This window comes from Dicentrarchus labrax, unplaced genomic scaffold, assembly GCF_905237075.1.
Source record: "Dicentrarchus labrax unplaced genomic scaffold, dlabrax2021, whole genome shotgun sequence".
Taxonomy (NCBI): domain Eukaryota; kingdom Metazoa; phylum Chordata; class Actinopteri; family Moronidae; genus Dicentrarchus; species Dicentrarchus labrax.
In genome coordinates, this window is record NW_026136724.1 from 12,266,474 (window position 1) to 12,283,396 (window position 16,923).

At 41.2% G+C, this 16,923-nt stretch overlaps 2 protein-coding genes across 5 annotated transcripts; one reads left to right on the top strand and one right to left on the bottom strand.

Annotated features, from left to right (window-relative positions):
• Positions 1–1,722: 1,722 nt before the first annotated feature.
• LOC127358933 (zinc finger protein 586-like) lies at positions 1,723–6,851 on the top strand. 3 transcript variants are annotated; one of them, XM_051392506.1, is made up of 8 exons: positions 1,723–1,836; positions 1,961–2,163; positions 2,742–2,846; positions 3,302–3,397; positions 3,487–3,597; positions 3,871–3,988; positions 4,411–4,695; positions 4,849–6,851. In XM_051392506.1, the coding sequence occupies exons 1-8, from the start codon at positions 1,797–1,799 to the stop codon at positions 5,757–5,759; spliced, it is 1,869 nt and encodes a 622-aa protein (XP_051248466.1). In that variant the 5' UTR covers positions 1,723–1,796; the 3' UTR covers positions 5,760–6,851. The 3 variants fall into 3 exon arrangements, with proteins under 3 accessions (XP_051248466.1, XP_051248467.1, XP_051248468.1); XM_051392507.1 differs by having other exon boundaries at positions 4,855–6,851; XM_051392508.1 differs by lacking the exon at positions 2,742–2,846.
• A 613-nt stretch (positions 6,852–7,464) lies between these two features.
• LOC127358932 (zinc finger protein 568-like) lies at positions 7,465–16,890 on the bottom strand. Of its 2 annotated transcripts, XM_051392504.1 has the most exons (13): positions 16,752–16,890; positions 16,451–16,519; positions 15,877–16,054; positions 15,379–15,653; positions 12,523–12,636; positions 12,061–12,214; positions 11,143–11,345; positions 10,130–10,234; positions 9,794–9,889; positions 9,578–9,688; positions 9,192–9,309; positions 8,816–9,079; positions 7,465–8,661 (listed from the first exon to the last, which is right to left on the bottom strand). In XM_051392504.1, the coding sequence occupies exons 2-13, from the start codon at positions 16,469–16,471 to the stop codon at positions 7,745–7,747; spliced, it is 2,556 nt and encodes an 851-aa protein (XP_051248464.1). In that variant the 5' UTR covers positions 16,472–16,519; positions 16,752–16,890; the 3' UTR covers positions 7,465–7,744. The 2 variants fall into 2 exon arrangements, with proteins under 2 accessions (XP_051248464.1, XP_051248465.1); XM_051392505.1 differs by lacking the exon at positions 16,752–16,890 and having other exon boundaries at positions 7,465–8,655; positions 16,451–16,584.
• Between the last annotated feature and the right edge of the window lie 33 nt (positions 16,891–16,923).

A 16,923-nucleotide genomic window follows, 5' to 3' on the forward strand; every position in this document is an offset into this window, starting at 1 on the left:
CCTGAAACAATTTTGCTCTTGCACCACTCAAACAGCTTCAGTGAAATGATAGCTGATAGATGATGATGGCATTTTCTGACCCTGAGATCTTGAACAAAACACTGAAAGTCAGATACCTACTTCCTGGCAACTCAGTAAAGAATGGTAGCAGGTCTGGTGTAATCAGAGATGTCTTCAGTAGCTTCTGGGCAGAGTTTTATGAACGTTGTACCCTTGGAACAACTTTGAAAGTGCCCTTTCTCAGGCATGATTTCTGTGCTGCTACATGGAAAGCAATCGGGAGAATTCTTCTGAAAGGATTTCAAGATTGCCAGTACATGCCAATCAAACTTGCCCCTCCTTTTCTTGAGGGAAATGCTTTATGGGGCAGTGCACAGTGACCTGAAGACAAGCTTTCTTCAGTCTGTGAGCTCACAAGAACAAGATGTCCTCAGGCATGCATTGAATGATTTTAGCTCTGTTGATGGTGATGACCTTCTTGAAGTGCTTGACAGATATGAATGTAGGAAGAGGGTCACTGCTGCTACTCTTCCAGAAATCTTGGATGAAATATCTCACAAGGAACTTGTGCAGAAACCAACGTTTGTCATCGACTGCTGGAGGGAGATCACACAGCCACAGATTCATCTCAACTCTGGGGAACAGACCAAAATGTACAGTGACCTCAAACCCACCCCAAAGAAAGTAGCAGGAATATTAAACTTTCCTACAGGGATGACATCTTAGCAGGCAGAGGTGGCACAGCACCTAAAAAAAAGATATGTTTCCGTAGGCCTTGTTCTTATTCGGTGTGGTGATGTGGGTCATGTGGTGGTGCATCAGCCAGGTAGTAAAATCCGCTGTTCACCTGGTGAATGAATGAACTGAGAGGGAGAGGGGGGAAGTCGTACTTTTGCTGACCGCGTGATCTCGGAAATACACTGACTCAATGTTTTTATGGACTTTGGGAACACTCACCGTTTGTGTTTTAGCAGCAATAAATATGCATAAACCAGCAATCCAGAGATGTTTTTATTGAACAACCAGTGCGTCTGATACAGGCTGACATCAACCTCAGTGGAGGAACCAGGAGGCGCAGGGATGACATGAGAAAAAAAAAAAAAACAAGCAAATCCCTTGAAAGAAAAGTGGAATATTCACAAACCTTTAATTAGGCATCAAATGAACAAAACATTCTCCTCATGGGCTGTATCAAAATCCCTTTATCCCTTTATTTCTCCTTTTTTTTAATAGTACATTGAGACAGTGTTACTAAAATAATAATAATCAGACTGGTTTTCTTCTGAAAGAGCCAGACGCATAACGGAAGTCTTGTGGTTGCTATGGGAACACAGCTGACGAGTCTGTTGCCATTTTTCAAAATAAAATTTCACCTCTAAAAGGCTCACATGTAAACATTTATCTTTTCTGTCTTTTCCATCGTTGTAAAACGCAGAATTCTCGGAATTCTATAAAATATTAGAGATAAAGATATTAGCTTACAGCATGTGTTGCATTAAAGTACGAATTACTTAATTATTACTATTTTAAAATGAAAACAGTCAAGCAGTGCAGTAATCTGATTATCATACATTTGAACCTACTGGGAATAATTTGGAGGTCAACTAGAGTGTAAAATATTGATGATATATATAATGAATCATAAGTAAATAAATAAGTAATTAAGGAGTTAACTAACTCCAGAAGGTGGCGGTAATGCCACACCGAGGATGCAAGCTGCTCGAAGAAGAAGAAAACCCAGAAGTTCCAGTGTTGTTGCTGGCTAGATTACACTTTCCTCAAACTGTGTATATGCAATGACAGTCGTATACAAAGGATCTATGTTCAGATATCGAGGTCTGTATTTGATTCTATATGGTTCTGCTTATTAATGGCTCGATGTGTATTGTTGAATGTCTTTTTGAGTGCGTGTAGCAGACAGGAGTTCTTACAGCCTCTCTCTGCCTGTATCTTCTGTTAGATCCGGATCTTCCTCTGTCATCTGTTCGCCTCCTGGTTCCTCCACTGAGGCTGATGTCAGCCTGTATGTGGCAGGTGGCCCAGAGGCGAAATGTAGACCAGTATAACAAACTGGCTGAATTCATCACATTAGTGTCAGAGGTGGTCCCAGAGCTTATGAGCTACAAACAGAGGACTCAGCTCATCCTGGGACTGAGAGCTCGGGTGAGTGAATGTGGCTATTAAGACTTTTTCCTGGAATAATTTATCTGTTGAGAGAAAGCTGAGATGATTACACAAAGTGCAAATAATTATAGGCTTGCCGGCACATCTTCAACAGTGCTTCTACAGGGTTCAGGAGACTGTGACACCCTGCAGATGCACTGTCCACACATAGTACACTTCAGGTTTCCTCTTTTCTTATTTCTAATTCACCGATGTCCTTCAACTTCATCCAAAACATTATATCACCATGTGGATGCTCAGAATTATAACTAGAATTATTTGAGGTGAAATGTATAACTTGGAATAGAAAAAAATGCTCTTAGAATAAACATGTAAACAGCATTTTTAAAAGTGAATTTCAGTTTATGCATGTACAATAAAATGCCTAAAACAGACAGCTTCATTCAAACTATGCTTATAAACATAACTAAATGCAGCTGTGCTCTGAAATAAGATTATGCTATTTTCATTTTTTAACATTCAACAAGTAAAGCTCATATTTTTGTGGCTTGTCAAAGTGTTATGTTACACTTTTATTATGAGAGCGAAAGCATAAAGGTTTCATTTGTGTTTTTCAGCTCATCCTTGAATTGTTAAAGGGGATGGATAAAGTTGACTGTAAAGCTATCCAGGATCTTCTTAACATTTTCCAACAGAGGGCAACAAGCCACATGTATGAAGAGGTATGCCATGTTATTGGCAGCATGTTTTACCTGAGGACACAATGTCATACATGTCTTAGTAGTTTTAAATGACAGAGAGATAATTTTAATATGCTTATTACATATTGGAAACAATGTGTCAGACTGCACAGTTTTTTTTATTGTATTCGTTGAAATTATCTTTACATCCCAACAGCCCTAAATAAATCAAATGCTCTGAAAAACTTTAAATAATCTGGTAACTATGGCTCTCCCCTGCCTGTAATAAGCTCAGCCAATCATTTAATTCGGCCCAATGAAATGATTGGCTGGCCTACCTACAGACTACCCTGCCTCTGGGTGGAACTTTTTTCCCATTACATTCATAATCTAGCTGTCTCCAACTTTACCTACCTTAGCTTTAAGTAGGAGAGACATTTAAATTAAAAGCTGATAATTCATTTGTGTTAATAAACTCCTCCTTTGCTTTGTGATAGGACCAAGATGCAGAGGTGGAGATTTCAAAGTCAGCATTTGTGGAGCTGGTTGAGACATTGCTGAGAGACCAATCAGAAAAAGACAACTTCTTCAAGGTGGGTCTCACACAAACATTTTTTAGGTTTTTCAAAAAGCTGTCAATATATACATCTACCTTATGTTTTATATTGTTTTCCTGTCAAAGGAAGTCTTCTCGGTCCAATATGGAGCTCGTTTTGATACAGCGCTGCAGATCCTGGTGTGGGAGTTCTTCTACCGACTGGAGCAGTTCTTCCCAGTACCGAGTTTTTCACAGGTAGGCGGCAGGGTGACTGTCCAACTGCCCTTCTGTTCACTTGATCCCCAAATTCTGGCTGATACATTATTTCTAGGTAATTAGCCATTGTTCCAACTTTGTAGTAGTGGCTAGTAGAGTAAAACTGTTTGTGAATTACAGAACTGGAAGGGCTAAAATGGCTTTTTCTCCAGCATCAAAATATAAAGTATAGATCCATGTAGTAAAGAATGATCTTGAAAGAAGAAGCAGGATTTTATAAATAAATATCTACTCACTTTTTTTTTTTTTCAGGTATTCTCCATATTTGACATTTCTTCCTTTGACTATGAGTTTGAGCAGTTTGTTTCCAACCCTGAAGACCTGAAGAGGATTTTGCAGCATCAGCAGGAGCATCAAAAGTTGACTAAAAGTAAGAATCTGTTAACATTTTCTGTTTTATTTCTCCCATGTACACTCAACGTGTACCGAAGCACCTTTTTTACTGATATAATGTGCTTTTGTCCCTTCTTACCATCTAATATCCACCATTTAATCTCTTACAGTTACCATAGTGTATATATTGACAGTGAGTTTAATTGGGAATATGCATTACCAATTGTCAGTTTAAGTTAAATAATCAGTGAGTAAAATGTGGCACCTTCCACGTCTGACATGATAATATATAAATGATACGTGGTAGAGAATTTCCATATAACATAATAGTATTCTTTATTGACTCTGTAATATCTATATATTCTGGCACTAGTAGTGCTGCATTCCTGCCTGAAGACCTGCACCCCTTTAGTGCTTTTTACATGGAATTTCACCTCTAACATTCATGTTGTTTCTCAGGTGAATTCACCTTCATGTCGGACACTATCCTCTCCACACTCGCATCTAAGCTGACTTTGGCAGCAGCTGAAGATCATATTGATGAAAAACTCAATCCGGAAATGACGGAGCAGAACATATTGAAGCAAGAAGACAGCTGTGGCATAGAAGACATTTGTGAGGATGATGAAGAGACTGACAACAGTTCCATTGAAACTAATCCAAACTCTCCGCTGCACGAGTACGGGCTGTCACCACTCACTTCCTCTCCATGTTCTGAAGAAGCTGGTGCAGCCGGTGATGAAGGTGAGAATCTCTTGATTTTCTGGATAGTCAGACAAATTAATCCAATTAGTTTGCATTGATTATATCTGTTATGTTGTGAAGTTATATTTGGACAAAGTCTTAACTAGTTTCTGTTGAGTGAATTCATCTCAAATTGTTGTTTCCTGATGGCAGAAACAGCTGGTGAAGCCGCCTTCCAGCCACCCAGATGCTCAGTGGAAGAACTGAAGGAACATCTGGATCTGAGTAGAAGCAAGGAGCCATCAGAAGAGAGCCAGTCATTGACAAGAGTCGGAGAAGATGCCAGCGAGGACTCCGTAAGAACCAATAAAAACACCTGCCTGGAGTGTGGCAAGACTTTAGCATCGCCTGCCTCCTTGAGAAGACATCATTTTCTTCACTCTGCAGTACGGCCATTCAAGTGCACTCAGTGTGACAAGTCATACACATGTAAACCAGACCTGAATCGACATTTCCTAATTCACTCAAAAGTCGTGTCTATTCCTTGCAGCCTTTGTGAGAAGAGATTTGGTTCTCAGGCTTCACTTAAAGTTCACATGCGAGTTCATACTGGAGAGAGGCCGTTTGCCTGCTCGTACTGTGGCAAGAGGTTCTTGAACAATTTTGCCCTGAAGTCCCACGTGCGCATTCATACCGGCGAGCGCCCGTATGCCTGTACTTTTTGCGACAAGAAATTCATACAGTCACACTGTCGCACTGTGCACCTCAGGGTTCATAAGAAAGAGAAACCGTACCTGTGCAGCACATGTGGTATGTCCTTCTGTAGCTCCGGGGCCTTGCTGGTGCATTCACGCATTCACACAGGTGAGCGGCCTCATCAGTGTGACTTGTGTGGAAAACGTTTCAGGAAAGCTGTACAACTGACAGTCCATCGGAGATTCCACACGGGAGAGAGGCCGTATTCTTGCTCACAGTGCGACAAATTGTTCGCCTGTAGCTCGGGACTGAAGAAACACACGAGGACACACACGGGAGAGAAACCATACCAGTGTTTAACTTGTCACAAGACGTTTTCCGAAAAATCCAACATGAGAAAACATCTGAAAGTCCACAAGAACATCTAGCATACTGTTTTTGGAGACCGGTTGTTGGAACGCTTGCAGTATCTTAAAGGATAAATGAAAGCCTTGTTATTTCTGTGTCAGAACCAGCTGTTTCGGTGCGTCTTCGTATCACTAAATCAAATGTACGTATGTAAATATGGACTTGGGACACTTGAATCGTACATGTTGGAGCATATATTATTAAAGAGCATATTGTTTAGGGTTAGCATAGGTCAAAGACTTGATTTTAGTGTCTAGTTATGTTCAGGTAATCTTTGAAAAAAGTCAAAAAATGTACTAACAAAATATACCATCATTAAGGAGTGCTCATGTGTGAGATAGTAAGGATAGATTCTTTTCTACTTTAAGAGTACCTGCTCTTTTCTATTTAGTCATGTTTCTCACAGTACAAACACTATTTTGTGTTGCATGTATCTCCTGATCCCAGTGCGACTGCCACTCTTCCATGCGATACCCTTTCCCTCTGATTTTGAAGGTTTAAATTGCAGTGTCTATGTATGAGCTTCTTTAGCTAGTCTGCCCTCTCTCTCAGCATCCAGAAGATGAGTCGGTTGTCAGTTTAAGATTTCAGCTCAAAAAGCTCACAGTATCTGTTCTTTCTTTTTTAACCATTGTAAAAAACAGATGATTTTGAATTTATAATAATGTTGTCGAATGACTCATAGGCAAAGTGTTCTGTAACTCTGAGGAACTCAAAGGCACAAGATTAGTATTTTTATGATTTTTTCTGTCTGACCATCCACTCTTTGTTGAGTAGAGTAAGTCTTGTGAATTCTGACACATCTGTAGCTGAATTTATTAAACCTCTTCATTTTCTTAATTCAGATTAAAGTACTGTTTATAATCTTTGGTACACACATTCATTAGGGTCAAATACAGCATAAACCCATTAACCATAAATCCACCATAAGCAGTATTTGGCACAGTATTTCAGTATGTTCACAGATTTTAACCTTTGAACTAGAGCCTGACCAATAATTTCTGTTGTTGGGTATCTAGTTGTGAGAAAACAGCAACTAAGTAAAGTGAGCAAATGTGTGAACTTCATAAACAAGGTAAGATTAGGAGAAAATAAACAAATTCCAAATCAAACCCATTGTGATTTTAATTCTTTGTATGTGGTTGGCTGCCTGAACCTGTGTATGCAGCAAACTGATGAGGTGATAGTTTGAATTAAGATAATATTATCATGTGTGGCTGTGGCCATCGCACCAATAAATCAGCCGATATTAGCTTCTTACAGATATATCAGTAATTACAAGAAATTTAAAAACAGAAATGCCAAAGACATGTTTTGAAATAGTGTCACCACTCAAGTTTATTTATTTTTCAGATAGAAAATGTCCTGCCCTGTAATTTCTTGGTAACAAGAAATGTACCCATAAAAATTTTATGTTATGGGTCATGTAAAGAAAAATAATATCAGGCCAATATATCAGTATCCACATTGGCCTAAAAAATCATGTTTTAGAAAGGTTATACTCTACTTTTTTGGGCCTTTCACGCCTTTTTTTGGATAGTGACAGCTTGAAGATAGACAGGAACCTGGGGAAAGAGAGAGAATGACATGCAGCAAAGGACTGCAGCTTGGAAGCAAATCAGATTTTCAATAAGCACACAGACACCTTCCACTTTCTGCAGATGAATGTACCAAACTCTGCACATATATCATTCTGCAAAGTAAAGATCAAACAACAAGGAAAAATCTTTTGTCAGCAAGTTTTATTGACTTACAGTTCTTTCTCTCAACAACATAACACAAACCTAAGCAAGTGTTAAACATTATTGTCTTTTAAAACGCAATGTACATTTACATACACTCCAATGTGTAATAGTTTAATTTATATTTACATACATACATGTTAGTGATTTACTGATATCAAGATTTACCAAAACAGCTTGTCCTGACATAGAAATGAACAAGGCTTTCATTTATCATTTAAGATACACAAACATGCCAACAACCAGTCTCCAAAAACAGTATGCTAGAAGTTCTTGTGAACTTTTAGATGTATTTTCATGTTGGATTTTTGGGAAAACGTCTTGTGACAAGTTAAACACTGGTATGGTTTCTCTCCCGTGTGTGTCCTCGTGTGTTTCTTCAGTCCCGAGCTACTGTGGAAAGATTTGTTGCACTGTGAGCAAGAATACGGCCTCTCTCCCGTGTGGAATCTCCGATGGACTTTCAGTTGTACAGCCGTGGCAAAACTTTTTTCACAGGACTCACACTGATGAGGCCTCTCCCTTGTGTGAGTGCGTGAATGCACCAGCAAGGCCCCAGAGCTACAGAAGGACAAACCACATGTGCTGCACAAGTATGGTTTCTCTTTCGTGTGCATCCTGAGGTGCACAGTGCGAGGATACACTTGTGTGAATTTCTTGTCGCAAAAAGTACAGCCATACGGGCGCTCACCGGTATGAATGCGCACGTGGGACTTCAGAACAGAATTTGTCAGGAACCTCTTGTCGCAGTACGAGCAGACAAACGGCCTCTCTCCACTGTGGCGCCGCAGATGAATTGTGAGCAAAGTCCGAGAACTAAATCTCTTCTCACAAAGGCTGCAAGCAAAGGACATGACTATAGGTTTGGAATGGGTCAGGAAATGTCGGTTCAGGTCTTTCTGACTTTTATATGACTTGTCACACTGGGTGCACTTGAACGACCGTACCGAAGAGTGAACGACATGATGTCTTTTCAAAGAGGAGCGACATGCAAAAGTCTTGCCACACTCCAGGCAGGTGTTTTTATTGGTTCTTACGGAGTCCTCGCTGGCATCGTCTCTGCCTCTTGTCAATGACTGGCTCTCTTCTGATGGCTCCTTGCTTCTACTCAGATCCAGATGTTCCTTCAGTCCTTCCACTGAGCATCTGGGTGGCTGGAAGGTGACTTCACCAGCTGTTTCTGCCATCAGGAAACAACAATTAGAGATGAATTTACTCAACAGAAACTACACGCCAAGTGGAGTTTTTAATGACTTCACAGTCAACACTTGTATTGCAGTACAACTATTTTTTTCTGATTATCCAAAAAACGGAACAATACAAGAGATTCTCACCTTCATCACCTGCTTCTTCAGAACATGGAGAGGAAGTGAGAGGTGACAGCCAGCCAGAGTTTGGATTAGTTTCAATGGAACCATTGTCAGTCTCTTCATCATCCTCATATATGTCTTTTAGCTTCAGTGTCTTCTGCTCTGTCTTTTCTTTGCTGTCTTCACCTCCCTCATCCATTTTTGGATCAATATGTTCTTCAGGTGCTGCCGAAGTCAGTTTAGATGCGAGCGTGGAGAGGATAGTGTCCGACATGAAGGTGAATTCACCTGAGAAACAGAGACAACATTAATGTTAGAGGTAGGTGCCTTTCTATATTCTAATATGGTAATTGTAATAGATTATATGGTGGGTATCAGCTGGTGGATGGGATTTACTTACTTTGAGTCAAATGTTGATGCTCCTGCTGATGCTGCAAAATCCTCTTCAGGTCTTCAGGGTCGGAGACAAACTGCTCAAACTCATAGTCAAAGGAAGAAATGTCAAACATGGAGAATACCTGGAAAAGAAGAGTGGGTACATATAAACATATATATTTATAAGACTCTAAACTCCTGCTTGTTTCTACATGATCATTCTTTACTACGTATCCACATTTATAATCAGTGTTGTTATAGGAGAAACGGCATTAAACAGCTGTGATTCTGAAACATTATACCACTACTACAAAGTTGGAACAATGGCTAATTAACTAGAAATAATATATCAGCCAGAATTTGGGGATCAAGTGAACAGAAGGGCAGTTGGACGGTCACCCTGCCACCTACCTGTGAAAAACTCGGTACTGGGAGGAACTCCTCCAGTCGGTAGAAGAACTCCCACACCAGGATCTGCAGCGCTGTATCAAAACGAGCTCCATATTGGACCAAGAAGACTTCCTTTGACAGGAAAAAAATGTAAACATTAAATTGTTTTACAGATAGACACATAAGGTAGATGTATATATTAATGGCTTTTTGAAAAACTGTTGGTGTGAGACCCACCTTGAAAAAGTTGTCTTTTTCTGATTGGTCTCTCAGCAATGTCTCAACCAGCTCCACAAATGCTGACTTTGAAATCTCCACCTCTGCATCTTGGTCCTATCACAAAGCAAAGGAGGAGTTTATCTACATTGCATTAACATAAACAGTTTATGAACTTCTGCATCTACATCTGAAAGTAACAAAAAATATTTCAGGGTATGGTAAAAACCTTAAGGGTATACTGGTGTTATGGCAGTTTGGCTAAGGACATAAAAATGACTCTCTCTTTGTCTGGTATATAGCTCTTACTGACATTGTGTCCTCAGGTAAAAACACCATGTCATTAACATTACCCACCTCTTCATGTATACAGTTTGTTGTCCTCGGTTGGAAACTGTTTAGATTATCCCAGATAGCTTTACAGTCAACCTTGTCCGTCCTCCTTAACAATTCAAGCACGAGCTGAAAAACACAAATGAAAGTAAAACTGTTTAACTGTGTCCCAGAGCCAAACACAGAATCTTATAAGCAATGCTGCATTTGGTTAGCTTTGGTTGTGTTTATAAGCAACGTTTAAATGAAGCAATCGTCTGTTTACATGCATAAACTGATAACAGGATAAAAGGAGCTCAGTGATACAGAATTAAAGTGCATCTGCAGGCTGTCACACTCTCATAAACCCTTAATGCTTTGCACTATTGAAGATGTGCAAAGTACCATTTATAACAAACCAGGTTGAAAAGGGCACAGTTGTGTGGGTATGTTGCTGTAGGTGGAATGATTGGAAGCATTCAAACTGTATCAGGCATGCATGATTTTATAGCCCTTTGATGATCTGTAACTCCAGCAACAGTGTCAAGTGCCAGCAGTTCAATCAACTGAATCATACAGCTAACAGCCTTACCATTGTGGAGAGATTATTTTAATCACTACACATTTTGCAACGTCAGTTCAATTTGTGTACCCTAACACATTGTCTCAGTGGGCTTTAACCAACAGTAATCCATCCATTATCTATAACCGCTTATCCTTTTGAGGGTTGAGAGGGGGCTGGGGCCTAACCCAGCAGACATTGTCTCTGTGTGTCAGCCATGGGATGAACTGGTGACCTCTCCAAACAACCATTCACAATCAAATTTACACCTACGGGAAATTTAGAGTCACAAATTAACCTGCATTTCTTTGGACTGTGGGAGGAAGCCGGAGCACCCAGAAGAAACTCACACAGACTCAGGAGAACATGTAAACTCCACACACCAACTGTAAACACTGTACTAATTTGCACTTTCTGGTGTAATCATCACAGTCCCGGTTGGCATTTTGACTGCTTTCCCTCCACACAAATAATCTTAATAGCCACATTCACTCACCTGAGCTCTTAGTCCCAGGACGAGCTGAGTCTTCTGTTTGTAGTTCAGAAGCTCTGGGACCATCTCTGTCACCAGCGTGATGAATTCAGCCAGTTTGGCATACTGGTCTACGTTTCGCTCCTGGGCCACCTGCCACATACAGGCTGACATCAACCTCAGTGGAGGAACCAGGAGGTGCAGGGATGACAGAGGAAGAAGAGGACCTAGTAGAATATGCATGCAGTTAAACAGATAAACACCACATTATTAACTTATCTCAGAAGTGTAGAGATGCATAAAAAAATTATGTTCATCTTCCAACACATTCAACCACACCCTGCTCTAGAATAAGGGTTACCTACTACAGTAAATGTTTATATGGGTGCAATTAATGTTGATTAGTCTGACAATTATTTTTTCAATTAATCGTCTTAATTAAAAGTCTATCAAATGTCAGAAAATATGAAATCCATCCATTAAAATTTCCTAGAGCTTTTAGATTGCTTGTTTTGTCCAGCCAACAGTCCAAAAACAAAAAGATATTTAATTTACAATGATATAAAAGTGAGAGAAGCAGCTAATCTTATCATTTGAGAAGCTGGAACCAGAAAATATTTAATATTTAATTAATTGTATGACAATTAATGTGATACAAAGATGATTAAATCGTCAAGTAGTGCGTTTAGTATACTTTTTTTTTTAATTTAATAGAAACAGGATTAATGTGTAACATGTAGTTTCTGGTCCACACCAGTAGGTGGCGGTAGCGAGCCCAACACGCTGGTTGCCAATCCTGTATCTTCCTGGCCAAGAGGCCATATATATATCAGAGTAAATGAAAATATATATAAATCAGAGTATCAATATAATTCATATCAGGTCAGAGAGAGAGAGAGAGAGAGAGAGAGAGAGAGAGACTGTTCCGAGGCTGTTCTATACCAGGCAGATGTGCATTCACATCACTCTTTGCCCTCTTTTCTCTGCCCATGGCATTCTTCTTCTCTCGCTCCAGACTTTCCACTCTTCCTAAGGCTTCATTGAGTCTGGTCTTAAGAGCAGTAGGAGAAGAAGCAGGCAAGGCATAGCCATGATCCTAGTAGAAAGAGGGATGAACATGGTTTGAGTGATGTTTCACTTCACACACATCACTTTGAAACCACTAGTGTATGGCCCACATTCTCTCTTATAGTCATCACCTGTCAAAGCCACTGCCAGCACCGTGTGTGTGTGTGTGTGTGTGTGTGTGTGTGTGTGTGTGTGTCAGGAATGCATGCTCAACATGTCTTCAATTGTGTGTGTATGGGTTTATTCATGAGTGTGTTTAATATGAGTGGCAGCAAACAAGTGAGATTTTACTGTCATGGACCATTATGATATGATGTTTAAAGTAGAAATACTCACATCAGTAGGCTGAGGTTGTGGGTGTGAGGTTGCAGTTTCTGGGGCATCCTGAAAGGCCACGGACAGGCTCTCTTCAGCTCTTCTGGAGGTAGACGTAGTCCTGCCCTTTCCCGGCTAAAATGAAGAAGCATAATACTTGAAAAGAATATACAGGGATAAGTATCTCACCCTGCCCTGTGATTGATAATAGAATATTTACATTTATGAATGCTAATAGCCTTATGATGATACACCTTCTATTTGGAGGTGAACCGGGAAGCTGAAGATGGATGGAATAACACCATCTCTGAGTCGGACAATCTGACCTGTCCTATCAAAATCGCCCTGTTTAAAATGTTCACAGCAAAGCACGGATGAATCACTTGCAGTGAATCCTTCCCTCCTCAAAGCCACTTCCCACTTCTTCCTCACATCTTTGTCTTTGGGAAACCTTCAAAATGAAAACGGGAGATTCGGGGGAGTCTACACAAAAATATTTTACAAAGGAGGTCAAGCTTATTTTCTTCTTTCAAATTTCTTACAACCTTTCTTCAACAAAACTCCTATTTTGATGCATATCTGTTGATAATGAACCAAAGCTGCTTAAATTGTGAATAAGCTTGTTTGCAAACTATTCTACAATCAGATGTTCTGTTGTCTGTACTTTTAAAGCAACACTATGTAGTATTTCGACCTTAAAATAATGTTTCTAAACTCATTGAAGTGGTAGAAAAATGGTTAATAGGATGAATGGTGCCGCTGCTGCAGCCTGAGCGGGGTCGCGTCGGATGACACTGCACTATGTAACTTCCGTGCGTGGGTAGGAACACCGTGGTGAGCTCCAGAGACCGAGCTCAAGCCCGGTCTCCCTTCTCCACTCACCCACACACAAGCGTCCTGTGCTCGGCTGCACGGCCGGCCAGCCTCCCTCGGGCTGGGCCTACCGGCAATAACGACGGCTACTGGCAACGGTGCCTGTCCCAGCGGTGCCATCGCTACCAGCAACGGGACCGCCGGCAAGGTACCAGTAACGGCGATGACACCGATACCGGTAATGACGGCGGCGACAGCATCGGCAAAAAATTCACATAGACACAGGTAGCAGACAGTAATTAGGGACCGAGCCAGAAACCACTGGAGGTCCCTATTGTATTTGTTATGTTTCTTATTCTTCTTCTTACCTATTATTATTTTAAACACCTTGAAAAAATTTATATTCTATGCGTCGCTTACGGGTCAGCCACTAGGTGGCACTACTATCAAAATGAGCACTTCCTGTAAATTTTTCGTCCAAAGACGAAGTGGACCATTTCTCCACATTGGTATGTCCGATTGACACCAAGCTTGGGTCCATAGTTCCCCATGTCTTCCTTAAGCATCGTGCACAATTTCAGGCCATCGCCACAAGGTTGCGCTCTTTAAAATGAAGTTTATATCTCCGCATCGGCACGTGTGATTTACACGAAACTTGGTACGATGCTTCCCCATGGCTCCCTGAGGCTCGCTAATAAATGTGTCAACAATCCGCCACTAGGTGGCGCTCTGGTGGCATGGTAAATCACTGTGGTGCCTGTAGCTCACATACCAAAAATCGTGTTTGTAGCGCCCCCCACAGGATTTAAAAAAATCAGCCCTGGCGCCACATTTCATCTATTTGTATGAAACTCGGTAGGCACGTGTAACATGCCGAGACGTACAAAAAAGCCTCTTGGACCCATACCCCAAACCCCACGGGAAGTCGGCCATTTTCATTCGAACTCCTCCTAGGGAATTCATCAGATCTGCTTCAAAATTGGTCTGTACAGTCAAAACACGGTGCTGATTAAAAGTTGTGCTATTTGAGACTGTATGTTGAAGGGCGTGTCTGTGGCGTGCCGTCAAAGTTGGCCATTTTGAATTCTGTGGTCATACAAACTAGATGAAAAGTTAAGCTATTTGAACACGTCTACATGACAATATTCAGACACAGTGATAGCGCCACCTACTGGCAACAGAAAGTAAGCACTGCGTGGCGATTCTGAGCTGATTTACGTGAAATTTTCATGTTGTGGTCCGCATGTGTTACGACGGCAAGTGACACAGCCGCAGCCCACCCCCCGAGTTGCGTGGAGTGTGAGGAGTAGCATCCAGCGGAAGCCCCTGACGTGACAGAATTAAGGAATTTAGTGTTAAATAAATTTACTTTTTAAAAACAGTAGGACACTCCTGGAAAAAGTGCCACTTGGCAATGATTTTGTGTGGATATGACCGTCGTGTATGACTGCAGCGGCAGTGCCAGGTGTTCAGCTTTCGGTTGTACACAACCATCACACGCTGGAGTGGGCTGTAATAAGCCACAGATGGTTCATAAACAGACACACAAAGACTAGGCAACATCAGAGAGGTGGAGACAGTAAAGGGGATGTTGTTCTCCTGGGCTTGAGATTGACGCCTCAGACATTCCTTTTTCTTATCTTCACCAAACCACCACTTACTGACCATGTCATCCAAAACATCCTCTCTACGATAAGTCTCTTTTGCAGTGGAAGAGCAGTAATCTATGGACTTGAGGTGGACACACCTAAAATTAGAAAGGTTACTTCTTCGAGCTATGTCAGCATTTCTCTGGCAGTCGAGGGACTCGCACCTGATGTTGTGGCATTGACCCCATGTCTTATGTTGGACATGAAACGGGACACTATCACCGTGCATTGTTTTGGAGACTGCATACACACCATGTTGAGGATCTAAACATTCACTATGTAAATGTGACTGTTTGTTTACATCCATGCAGCCGTGCTTTGTGTGTGTCTTTGGATGTGACGTTTCAAGTTTTTTTTATTCATCTTTAAAGAACACTGGGGACAAGCCACTGAAAAAAACCTTGCTCCTCCTCACTTCTGCACTGGCATCCAGATTACTTGTGTTGACCTCCTGCTCCTCCCCTTTGGCCTCCTGCTGATGCTGCTGCTCCTCCTCCTCCTCCTCTTTGGCCTCCTGCTGCTGCTGCTCCTCCTCCTCCTTGGCCTCCTGCTCCTCTTCAACAGCTTGTTGGACACACTGTCCCAAATGGTCTACAAACCTGTCTCTTCTTTCTAACAACTGTTTGCAGGAGGGACAGTGGAAGTGTGCAGTCGGCTTGCACTCCAAATTACATTTAAATATTGTGTAGTCTGAAAAAGAAATGCATTTCAAATGTCAAACTACAACATTTTGTTTCCACATGTTGATGCAGCATTTGCAGTTAGCTACATGTGTCAGTGGTCAATGACACGCCCCCCGAATGCTTTCTGCCTTTTGGACTTTAAATTATACAATCAAAATTAAAGTGTAAATACTAAGCTTTAATTCACCCTCCATGACCGAGATTGGGACACGTGTAAAGAATACAGTTACCTTTGTGTTGCACTGCACGCTTTGCGTGGCCTTTGAGATGTTTGTGGACCTTACTCCAAATTGTTGGTTTGAAGATCTGAGGCCTGCACAACGGGCAGTGGACAGAACTGCAGCAACTGGTGCATCTCTCTGGTGTTGGTGTGACCCCCCTAGGCTGTATGGTGATGTGTGGGACAGACTGCAGTAGAGTACATTACAGTGCAGAATAATAAAGTTGGGAGTATTGGAGGGGAAGGGAAGAGAGGTACAATGTTGTTACTTGAGAATTGTGTAAAAAAAAACTGAATGCATATTTGCAATGTATGGTGAGGACTGAAGTTAATAATAGTATCCATTAAAAAAATATATAAAAATACATTAACAGATACTATTTCTACGGCGGTCTTTGTGTATTATTTTCCGCAGAGGCTGGCTTGTCTTTTCATCATTGTGGTTCTCGGGGGTTTTCATTAGCGCTGGCAATTACAATAAACCTTTAGCGGCCGACAAAAAAAAAATCTGAATGCAGGAAAAACCCCCAAAAACTTTTATAAAATAGTTACCTAGGCAACATGATCGACGTATCAAAGCTTACCTTCTTTTTAAATGTCTCCATTATTTGGCGTATTGCAGTGACAGCGAGTATCTTCAAATTCCCGCGTATCTTCAAAAAAGAAAACAAAAAACGTAATTGCTTGGTACGCTACGTCACTTCCGTCAAGTCACAACGGACATTTAAAGAGTAGACGTCCCGCGGCCCGTCAGCGCCAGAGGGCAGTAGCGGTCGATACGGCGTCTACTCTTTATTTTCTACCTAACTGAGCGACCAATAACCGCTTTTTAGGTCATTAAATGTATAATAATCTCTCTCTAACACGCCGTTGTCAGATACAGACCTGGACTTCCTGCCATTTCAGGAGCGCGTCAGCTAGCTTAGCTTCAGCTAGCCGTTGTAGCCAGTTATTTATCTGGTTAGTAACTTAGCAGAGTTGTGAGCTTGTCAGACAACGTGTACGTGTTGTCATAAGACTGTATACACATCCCTGCCACATGCTTTAAGGATATTAA

Bases quoted from the DNA above. Each gene is read 5' to 3' on its own strand.
- LOC127358932 (XM_051392504.1), bottom strand. From the start codon at position 16,471: ATGGAGACATTTAAAAAGAAG. The intron at 12,637-15,378 runs GTGAGGAGGAGC...TCTTCATTTTAG, and splicing joins ATCTGGATGCCAGTGCAGAA to CCGGGAAAGGGCAGGACTAC. The intron at 9,310-9,577 runs GTAGGTGGCAGG...CTTCTTTTCCAG, and splicing joins CAGTACCGAGTTTTTCACAG to GTATTCTCCATGTTTGACAT.
- LOC127358933 (XM_051392506.1), top strand. From the start codon at position 1,797: ATGACAGTCGTATACAAAGGATCTATGTTCAGATATCGAG. The intron at 1,837-1,960 runs GTCTGTATTTGA...ATCTTCTGTTAG, and splicing joins ATCTATGTTCAGATATCGAG to ATCCGGATCTTCCTCTGTCA. The intron at 2,847-3,301 runs GTATGCCATGTT...GCTTTGTGATAG, and splicing joins CAAGCCACATGTATGAAGAG to GACCAAGATGCAGAGGTGGA.